Source organism: Alexandromys fortis, unplaced genomic scaffold (genome assembly GCF_014885135.2).
Source record: "Alexandromys fortis isolate MF-2015 unplaced genomic scaffold, M_Fortis_MF-2015_v1.1 scaffold_233, whole genome shotgun sequence".
NCBI lineage: Eukaryota > Metazoa > Chordata > Mammalia > Rodentia > Cricetidae > Alexandromys > Alexandromys fortis.
The window spans coordinates 36184-47886 of record NW_026068146.1 but is presented as its reverse complement, the minus strand read 5'-3'; the positions used below and the strand labels follow the sequence as shown (position 1 = coordinate 47886).

Here is an 11703-nt window from a genome sequence, read left to right as displayed (position 1 = left end):
ATTGTGTATATCAGGAAAGCACATTACCATCTGAACTCCAACTGAGTCTGTTTAATTGACACACAATATAGTAATATTTGTAGTGTGCAAATATGTTACATGTGTGTGTGTCTATGTGGTTTCTATGTCCTTGATATTTTAAGCAGTGCTATAGTAAGAATGACATAACTGGGATACTAATTTCATTTTCATGGAATATGTACTTGAATGTAAGCTTGTTGGATAATATAGTAAGTATATATATATATCTTTAAAGAAACTCTACACAATATTTTTAAAGGAACTATGTATTTTTAAACTCTGAACTATATTTATAAAGAAACTATACATGATGATGTAAATTTATGTTTTCTCTCAGGAATTAGTATCCTTTTTTAATAACTGTTACTTGTATTGGAATTAAATATCTGTAAATTGACTAAGCTTTGCAATGAGATTTATGACATGAATAAAAAATTATGATCAACTAGCTGGCAATATTTCTCCACAAGTAAATGCACATACCAGCAAGCCCAATAATCTGAGTTTGAATATGGAATTCACATGTTAGAAAAAGGAAATAATACCTTTAGTTCATAAACTGGAAGAATCATTATTGCTAAGATGTCTCTACTGCTCAAAATTGTATTGACATTCAATACAATCACTAGAAAAAATACCAATGAAATTTATCAAGCAATAGAAAAAACTGTTATTACTACAAGATCAGTCTAGTAGAAATAAAAGTGAAGTTTTAAGATAAATAAGCTGTTTTATGATATATTCTGGTAAATTATAATTACTCTACTTCTCTCTAACTAGTAAAACTAAGGAAAAAACACATAGCAGGCAACATTCCATTTAATTATATTTTATCACTCATATTTAGACTTTTATGCAGAATTTGTTGAAAATCAAACATAAAAATTAAATAATCTTTACATATTTCAATTGTATTATTTTAAGATTTCAGTAAAGTCATCTAAAATATTTTAAAATCTAAAATACTTTGTTCTTATGCATCTGCTACTTCTCTTAACTTAGATGTAACTATTCTAATCCATTTCTGTGTTGCAAATGTGCCTAAATTTTCAAATCTTTGAGTTCCTGTGCTTTCCATGATGCTTATCGTGTTTTATGAGTTTGCTTTGTTTTCCCTAAATACTTCAATGGAAACCTAGAATTGTACCTGTCCTATCCATGTGCTTAGAATAGTATCAGAAAACTAGAAGTACATAACAGTATTTGCTAAAGAACTGATTTGATACATGCATAAATACATGGTTTAAACTCTTTAAACAACATTTCTCACTTTTTTGTTTCCTCTTTCATTTATCCAGTCAGCAGACAACATACTGATTTAACAACTTCCTCATAGAAGTTTTCACTTCCTGGTTGCGAAGAGTATAGATCACAGGATTCATCAAAGGAAAGATGACTGTGTGGAAGAGAGAAACAACTTTGTCAGCTTTGAGAGCCTGGAAGGGGCGGGTGTAGATAAAAATGGCAGGCCCAAACATGAGAAACACAATTATAATGTGGGTAGTGCATGTAGAGACAGCTTTCCTCTTCCCTTCAGAAGATTGTCCTTTGACATGGTAGAGGATGACAGCATAGGAGGCCAGAAGTCCCAAGAAGCACAAGAGGGTAAGCAGCCCACTGTTGGAGACCATCAGGAGCTCCACTGCAAAGGTATCAGTGCAGGCTAGCTTAATGACCTGAGGAACATCACAGAAAAAGTTATCCAGCTGGTTTGGGCCACAAAAGGGCAAGTTCAGGATAAGAGCCACTTGTACAATGGAATGAGCAAAACCCCCAAGCCACAGAGCCAACAATAATGCATAGCAGACTCTAGGGTTCATGAGAGTGGAGTAGTACAGAGGGCGGCATATGGCGATGTAACGATCAAAAGCCATCACAACAAGAAGGAACATTTCTCCTGCTCCAAGGAAGTGCAAGAAAAAGAGCTGAGTGATGCAGCTTTTGTAAGAAATGACCTTTTTCTCACAGAAGAAATCCACAAGCATTCTGGGAGCTACAATGAAAGAGTAGGAGGCATCCAAAAAGGCCAAGTTACCCAGAAAGAATTAAAGTGGGGCTGTGAGTCCAGGGTCCGATCTGATGGTGAAAATGATAAGGAAATTTCCAGGAAGAATTATGAGGTAGAAAACTGAAACGAGTGCAAAGACAAGGAGTTGAGTGTCTTTAGACTGAGTCAGTCCCAGGAGGATGAATTCTGTTACTACTGAGCTGTTCTTGGTCTCCATCACTTCCTAACATACAGAATAAAACATATCATGTGTTACATGTGCCTTTCCTTCAGTTTCACAGCTTAAATTACTTGAAAGCAATGTTTGCCATAACCAGTGCACCATAGGTAAAAGCAGCCCCATTAGCCAGTTTATTCTAATCCCCACTAAGACTTGGTTCTTCGATAGATTTATTTTCATTTCATTCCATTCATGCACATAACTTGTGCAAACTTATGAATATAGTCCACATTTCATGCTATTTTGACCATTCTTTTTGTTATCTTATTTATTCTATTGGTGGTGACTCAATCTTTTGCTAGAATATGCTTGAATTTTGACCCTCCTTTGTATCATCACAGAGAAAACTGTATTTGAAATTGCTTCTCTACTTCAGTTTCTATGATGTGTTTCCTTTTAGGTTCTTATTTCATTTCTGAATTATGTAATTGCTGGTTCCAGTTACATGCTTGTTTTGTTTCCCATTCTAATTTCCAACCATATTCTCAGGATCTTGTTTAAAATCTACCGACGTCTTGGTGACATACAGATTATTAAACATTGGTTAAATCAAGATGTGAGAGTTAGCCAAGAAGAGGCTAGATATAATGGGCCAGACAGTGATTTAATTAATACAATTTCTGTGTGGTTATTTCAGGGGTTAAGCTAGCTGGGCGGCAGGATGAAGCCTGCCACACCACACACTACACTACAGTTACAGATGTAAGCAATTTGGGAATAAAAAGCAATGAATTGCTGATAAGTATTAAAATGTAAGTCACCTAAAATAGTCTGTGTTTGAAGGAAGATTGTCACAAAATGAACTCAAGTAAACTCTCCAAAATGAAACATCTATAGAGGCAATAAACTGATTAGGCTTTGATTAGGGTGACAGCTGAAAAAGAGGTTTATAATATATACTTGTAATCTTTAATATGATGAAAATACTCCAGAAATGTGTACAATTATTAAATATACTATGATAAACAAATAGTAAACTAAAAGTGTGAATTCTTATCAAATGCTGATTATGTTGACTTGTTGGCATGTTCCTACTTAATTTTGAGGAATAATTTCAAAGAAAATAGATTTTTGTTTAAGATTTGCATAAATTATCAATAATCTTTCCTTATTAGCAAGAGAAGAGAGAAAAGGGAAAAGTCAGACTGATAAATTCCTAAAGAGAGTTCATGAGAAATTTTGACATCATTTTATATTACTACATGTATATATAAACTTACAGGTGATTAATAACATGAACAAATAGCTTCCAGATGCTATGGAACCAGTTTGTAAGATGCACAGGCACATGTTTGGACACACCAACACACGCTGAGAAGTGTACAATTACTTACTTAGTAAGTGTAAACAAACTGAAAGAGGAAAAATATTTAATTCCCTTTGAATTCATTGAAGAGTTTTTTGTCTTTTATTTATGTATACAAATGTTGACCATCACTTTTATACCACACTCTGCCTGTAAAAATCTCTCAGAAAAAATAAGTTCAAGGTCATCTTTCCTACTTCTTCACAACACCGATACCCCACTTCTCCCTCGATTCAGAATGTGAAGAGTTAAATGGCCTGAGGGGGGCCATTTCTCTCCTTCATTGCTTTTCTCTGGGTCCACCTTGATCCCTCCTGCCTATCATATGAAATCCTGTGTAGTTTAACATCTTTAACCAACCTCGAGTCTTCTCCCCTTCCATGTCTGTGTTTGTTTCAGTAACTCTCCAATTGGGCTGATCCCAGTAATTGAGAATAGAGGTGTAACAAGTGGACACTTTTCTATACAAAATAAGTTTAAATAGGAGAAGTCTGGAAAAACAATGTACTGCAAAAGAACAAGTGTTTTAGTCCAGCCAGTTGAAATGATGAGGGATTGTTATTGTAGGCTAAGACAGAATCCTTAATTCTGTGCAGTTTCTAAATTTGCTTGTTTCAACTGACAAAACCCCAAACTCTTGGTACTGAACATACATGTGCAGAAGCAACAAAATCTTCCCCATTATCCAGAGTTCTTTCCATAGGCACTGTTAGGAAACAGTATGCTTGTTTCTTAAGCTAAGGATTTTGAAACAGAATTTATATCCTAGCATTCTATCTCACTCTTGATCATCTTTATGAATTTTTTCCTTACATTCCTTCTTTCTCCATTTGATCCCTGACAATCTGACTTTACTTCTTATACTCTTTTACATGTGTTTTTGGATTCATTGTTTATTTTTCTTGCAATGTATTTCTTCAGTTTTCCTGTCTATCATTTTTTCTAATCCTCTCACTTTTCCATATTTTTAATTAACATTTTTGCTTTGTTCTCTACATTTACCAGCTAATTATGATCAACAAAAATTAGTGATAAAAGAGGCCATAAAGTTGAAAAAAAAAAAGAGTAAAGAGGGTTTGGAAGAAGGAAAATGAAGGGAGAAATGATTTAATTAAATTACACTCTCAAAAAATACATAATTAAAAATACACACACAAATTCTTCTTTAAGTTATGTCAGGATCATCTTAACCACTACAAAGAACAGTAGGCACAGTAAATAATTCTCAGGTGTCCATTTTGATAGTTTTTTTTATGATTAGCAATTTCTCTCACTTGTCAATACTGAGCCTTTTCTTCCAAAATTTTGCCACTTTGAAATATTTTCATCCAAATTACTCTTCATTTTCTTCCACATTTTTCCTCTTTCTCACTCATTTGGAACAAATGTTGATCTTTGTTCAAAAAATTCAGCTTTACTTATTATACTAGCTAAATAACATGTTTTATGTGTAAATCAGACACTGTGAATTTTAGAAAAACACATGATTTTCTTTTGCTTTTTTTTGAGATAGGTTTTCTCTGTGTAACCCTGGCTGTCCTGTAACTCACTTTATAGACTAGGATGACCTTGATGTAAGAGATCCTGTCTCTGCCTCACAAGTGCTAGAATTAAAGATGTGTACAACCACCACCTGGCAAGACCTGATATTTTTAATGTATGCAATTTCATCTATGGAGGAGAATGAATTTATCTGCTTTTCTTAAAAAAAAATGGAGAGAATCAAAATAAAATAGAATGATTAGCAGTTAGTGTCTAAAGTGACCTAAGAAAGAATTCCGTGATTAGTTAAATTCTAGTATAATATGATGAATAGATATGTTAGTGGGGTTCTGCAATTGCCCTGGTGTTGACTCCAGGATCACAGGTAGATTTATATAAACACTTGATTATTCGACCAAATCACTCTTTCTTAATTTCAGCTCCTCACATTTGATCATTATATTGCTCTATGTTAGGATCATGTATAAAACAAGGAACAGTTCACATAAACAGGGAAAAGAGTATTTGCAAACCTATGAAATCAGGGAAGTTTGTTGTAAGACTCTTTACCTATGTTTTCTGATACAATCTGATGCCAATTACTTTATTCAGCTTTTATTTTGGCGCAGTATTGGGGAAGTTCAGTCATTTGTATTATAGTCAAATTAAAGTTAAGTTTGGGGATACAAAAGATATTGTTATTTTTTTTTTTATAATAAAATGTTAGTCTCTTTAATTCTGGACATCAGAAGTGGCAGTATTATTTATTGAGAGGATAGGAGGTAGTAAACAGTAGAATTTAGTGCTCATTCTTGGTCTGTTTCAGCAGCATCTTGTCTGCTGTTCTGAATTTCAAAGCAAAAGTAGTTCCAGAAAAAATAATAATATCTATTTCTTATTCATATACAATTATTTTAAATATAAAGAATTACTAAAAACTTTTACCTTATTAGGAGTCCAATAATTTCAATCAAGTAGCTATTCTTTTCCATCCATTGGAAAAAAGTCAACTGACCATGTAAAAGTTTTCTTTAAATATGTTTTCTCATATTGGTAAATCTTTAAATTGTGAAATCTTCTCTTTACATTTGTGATGCAAAACAAAATGTCCCTGGGGATTTTATTAGCACCTATTTAATACAAATGGGAATTAATAGAACAACAACTCAAACAAGTACAGCAGCCTCAGGTACATTCTAAATATTAGATAATAAAAGAAGATGGCATCTAAAACCTCACTGTTCTTGATAGATTTTAAATTTTCCAATTATCACAGACAACTAGAATGGTCTGGCACTTAAGTTCACAAGGGAAAGCAAATAAAATTTCCACGTATGTAATAACAATCGCTTCATGTTTTTGAAGAAGTAAATCAATATTTAGTCAGTAATATGTATACTAGAATATACCTATATTGTGTGAAGAGAGAGAAATCCCGTGTCATGCATCATTTAAAACATTTATTTATCTATCTATCTATCTATCTATCTATCTATCTATCTATCTATCTATCTATCTATCTATTTATTATGCAGTCTCTTACCTGCATGCATAACTGCATGCCACAAGAGGGCGCCAGATTTTTATTATAAATGGTTGTAAGACACCATGTGGTTGCTGAGAATTAAATTCGGGATTTCTGGAAGAACAGGCAGTGATCTTAATCTCTGAGCCATTGTAGCAGCTCCAAACCTAGGCTTACCAGAAGACCAGGTCTCCACCAGAGCCCAACACCTGAGAAAAGGCTCTGATCACATTTCCAGACTCCTAAAGCTTGACTGTGAGAATCCTATTTGCTACACAAGTCATCTTTCTGAGCTTCAAAATCTTGCCTAACCCAAACTGAACCAGGACTACTCCTAAAATATGATTCTAGCATCAACACGAAATTGCCCAAAGATTGATCTACCTGCTTTCACACTCCACAGCCTACCCTAATTCTCATCTAGTGTCCAAACCTATTATGTTCAGTCATATGCATACTACCCTCAACCTCCAGGCTTTGGCCAGAATATACATCCCATGATCCCAGATCTCCATACGCAAATATTTTCATTCCTTATGCCTTACATTCATCTTCCAGATTCAGTCTGGCTTTATCTGTCTACCCACCTGAAACCCAGGATCTAGCATGATTTTCACGTCTGTTTTTGTCTGGTTAGCCACATCTACAAAACCCCTAATATACATGCTTGGATCAAGACATACATCCTTTCTTCTACCAAATCCATTGAGTCTACATGACTTTACTACACCCACACCGTGTACACAACCTTCAAGCCTGACCCAGTCTGTTCTTCCTATGGTGTCCATCCCAGCAAGATGTACCTGTATCAGACATAAAACTAACAAAAAGCCTACATGCTCAGGTTTCATTACAAAAATACAAACAATATGAAATTTAAATAATATTTCTCCCCAAATTTAGCAAACCAATAAAAAATTCCTACAAAAACTATCCAGATGAACCCCAGAACAAAGATTTTTTTGAAAATTCACTTCATCAAGTAATTTAAAGAGTTCAAATGAGACTAATAGAAAAAAAGTAAGCTCCAAACATGAGGATGCATAATGACAGCAATCTGATATTAAAGACAGATTCCAAATGTTCATACTGAAAAGACAGATTCTTCAACAAATGATACAGTGAAACTGGGTTTCCAACATGTGAGAGAATTAAATTCGACATACATGTATTACATTTATCAAAAATAATTCAAAATAAATAAAAGACCACAATATGAAACCAGAAACACTAAAATTGCCAAAATTTACAAGTTGAATTGCACGAAACTAAAATATATCTATATAGCTGCAGTAGAGTGCAGAGTAATCCCACAACCCACACAAGAAGAGAGAATCTTTGTCAGCTATATATCTGCCAGAGGAATTATATTCAGAGCACATAAAGAACTTGAAGAATAGAGAGCCATCAAAGAAATGACTCATTCAAAAATGGGCTGGATCTGAACAGAGAATTCAAAAAAAGAAGAAAAAAATGACTGATAAATATACAAAACATTTTCCATGTATAACTAACCAAAACAAATATTTATTCAATATGCAAAAGATAAAAAATTAATTACAAAAATCAATGTTTCAGGCTGGAAAAGAGATTAACCAATAGTTAGGCAAGGAGAAGATAGGTGGGACTTCTGGGAAGAAAAGGGAATTCTGGGAAGAATCTGAGAGTTGGCAAATTCACCAGCAGGATACTGGGAAGTCAGATGTACAGTATGGAGGACAGGTAATGAGCAATGTGGAGAACAAGAGATTAGTATATAAATGGGTCAATTTAAGTTATAAGAGCTGTTTGTGAACAAGTCTAAGCTAAGACCAAGGATTCACGACTAATAAAAAGTCTTTGAGTCATGATTTGGGAGCTAGTGGGCCAAAGAAAGTCCAACTGCATTTGTCCAGACAGCTTGAGTTACCTCTTTGTTTCACAGCCTTTAACACCACAGTTTATGGGATGCCCTTCAACCATGTGAGCTTTACCTTGGATTAGATACTGTTACAAACCTGGGTCTACAACTTCTGCTATGGGTTGTGAAACTCTGTATCTGTGGACCAATTATTTTCCATATTTTGACCCCATCCTGTGTTCACAGCTTCCACGGTGAGTATGGTAATTACCTGTGCTAACCATAAATTTCATCAAAGAATTCAAGGAGTTTAAATGAAACACAAAGAAATATCTTAATGAAATCAAGGAGAAAAATCTGAGGAATTAATGTCTGAGTGATGCCCAAGGAAACATGGCTGGTAGAAATACTGAAGACAAGCCTAGATTTGATAATGGAATTCATTCAGGAAAAATAAGCCTTGAAGAGGACTCAATTTGAAATGAAGATAAGAATGGAAAATCTCACTGGTTCAACTAGAAACCTAAAGAGAAAATCTTATAAACGGAATGAGTAATGTAGAAGATACAATAGTAGAACTCAATATAAAATAGAGGATCTAGAACAAATAAGCAAGAGACATGAAAAATTAAACAAAGGAAAAGAACACATAGAAAAGTGGGATATGTTGAAAAAAATTAAAGTTTTGAATTACAGGCATAAAAAGGGAGAAGAATCCACAATCAATAATAAAGGCCAAATTTTCAACAAGATCATAGAAGAAACCATCTCAAAAATAAGGAAAGCCCCACTCATACAAATACAATAGTCACACAAAACACCAAAATAAGATCAAAAAAGAAAATCCTCATGTGTATTACAGTTAAAACTCTATCTATACATAACAAAGAAAATGTATCCAAAGCTGCAATTGAAAAATCACAGGTCACATATTAGGGGTAACCCATCAGAATAACAGCTTGTATCCCAAAAGAAGCTGCAATACAGAAGATCCCAGAGCAATGCATTATACATCTGAAAACAACGGAATTTCTAACCCCAACTAACCAGTGCAATTATCTGCCATAATTGCAAAAGAAAGAAAACCTTGCCATAATATAAGCAGCCTAAAAATTTTATATCCAACCATTCAAACCTCAAGAAAATACTAAAGCACTGTTTCAGGCTAAAAAGAAGAATGAACATGGCATAGAGACTGTGGAAAAAAATAATACAAAGCTATAATTATTAAAGCTGAAAACACAAAACACAATGCCAAAATTAATAATTAAGTAATTGCAATAAAACAACACTTTTATTAATAGCTTTAAATATTTTTATTTAATTATTTATTTACTCCCTCCTCCCATTTCCCTCCCACTCCTCTCTTCTCCTCACCCTCCCTCTACAGTCCTAAGTAAAATCAGGGTACCCTGCCCTGTGGGAAGTCCAAGGCCCCCCCCTCCATCCAGATCTAGGAAGGTGTGCATCCAAACAGACTCGGCTCCCAAAAAGCCAGTACGTGCAGTAGAATCAAAACCCAGTGCCATAATCATTGGCTTCTCAGTCAGGTCTCATTGTCAGCCACATTCAGAGAGTCTGGTTTGAACACATGATAATTCAGTCCCAGTCCAGCTGCCCTTGGTGAGCTCCCATCAGATAAGTCACACCATCTCAGTGGGTGGACACACCCCTCGTGGTCCTGACTTCCTTGCTCATGTTCTCCCTCCTTCCGCTCTTCATCTGGACCTTGGGAGCTCAGTCCAGTGCTCCAGTGTGAATCTCTGTCTCTACCTCAATCCATGGCCCGATGAAGTTTCTTGGGTGATATGCAAGATATTCATCAGTGTGACTATGAAAGAAGGCCAGTTCAGGCACCCTCTCTTCTGCTGCCCAAGGACCTAGCTGGGGACATTTCTTTGGAACCTGGGAACCCCTCTAGAACCACATCTCTTGCCAACTCTAAAATGGTTCCCTTAGTTAAGATAACTTCTTCCCTGCTCCCATATTCACCCTTCCTCCATCTCAACCATCCCACTTCCCTAATTCTCCCCTTCTCCCTTCTCTCTCCCCATCTACCCTTCCCCCACCCTACACCCACCCCCGTGCTCCCAACTTTTGCCCAGCGATCTTGTCTACTTCCAATTTCCAGGAGGATAAATAAATGTTTTTCTTTGGGTTCACCTTATTATTTAGCTACTCTAGAATCATAAACTATAGGCTCAATGTCCTTTGTTTAGGGCTAGAATTCACTAATGAGTGACTATATACCAAATTCATCTTTTTGAGTCTGGGCTATCTCACTCAGGATAGTGTTTTCTATTTCCACCTATTTGCATGCAAAACTCAAGATGTCATTTTTTTTTCTACCACTGAGTAGAACTCTAATGTGTATTTGTGCCATACCTTCTTTATGCATTCTTCCATAGAGGGGCACCTAGGTTGTTTCCAGGTTCTGGCTATTGCAAATAGTGCTGCTATGAACATAGTTGAACAAATAAATATTTTTGTAGTATGATTGGGCATCTCTTGGGTATATTTCCGAGAATGAAATTGCTGGATCCTGAGGTAGGTTGACTCCCAGTTTCCTGAGGAACTGCCATACAAATTTCCAAAGTGGTTGCACAAGTTTGCATTCTCACCAGCAATGGATGAGTGTTCCCTTTACTCCACATCCTCTCCACCATAAGTTATCATTGGTGTTTTTGATTTTTAGCCATTCTGACAGGTGTAAGATGGTATCTCAAAGTTGTTTTGATTTGCAATTCCCTGATCACTAAGGAAGTTGAACATGACCTTAAGTATATTTTGGCCAGTTGAATGTCTTCTGTTGAGAATTCTCTGTTCACTTCAGTACCCCATTTTATAATTGGGTTATTCAAGAATTTAATGTCTAGTTTCTTGAGTTCTTTAAATATTTTGGAAATCGGACCTTTGCTGATGCAGGGTTGGTGAAGATCTCCCAGTCAGTAGGTTGCCTTTTTGTCTTAATGACAGTGTCTTTTGCTTTACAGAAGCTTCTCAGTTTCAGGAGTTCCCATTTGTTCAGTGTTGCTCTTATTGTCTATGCTATTGGAGTTCTACGTAGGAAGTTGTCTCCTGAGACCATGTGTTGCAGTCTACTTCCCACTTTCTATTTATCAAGTTCAGTGTGGTTGGATTTATATTGAGGTTTTTAATCCATTTGGACTTGAGTTTTGTGCATGGTAATAGATATGGATCTATTTTCGTTCTTCCACATGTTGAAATCCAGTTATGCCAGCACCATTTGTTGAAGATGCTTTCTTTCTTCCATTTTAGATCCTTTGTTGAAAATCAGGTG

General features: G+C 35.3%; 1 protein-coding gene across 1 annotated transcript; it reads right to left on the bottom strand.

Annotated features, from left to right (window-relative positions):
• Positions 1-1319: 1319 nt before the first annotated feature.
• Positions 1320-2246, bottom strand: LOC126491402 (olfactory receptor 4N5-like). Its single transcript, XM_050127039.1, is given in 1 exon segment — positions 1320-2246. A coding segment is annotated over 1 exon segment (927 nt).
• Positions 2247-11703: the final 9457 nt, after the last annotated feature.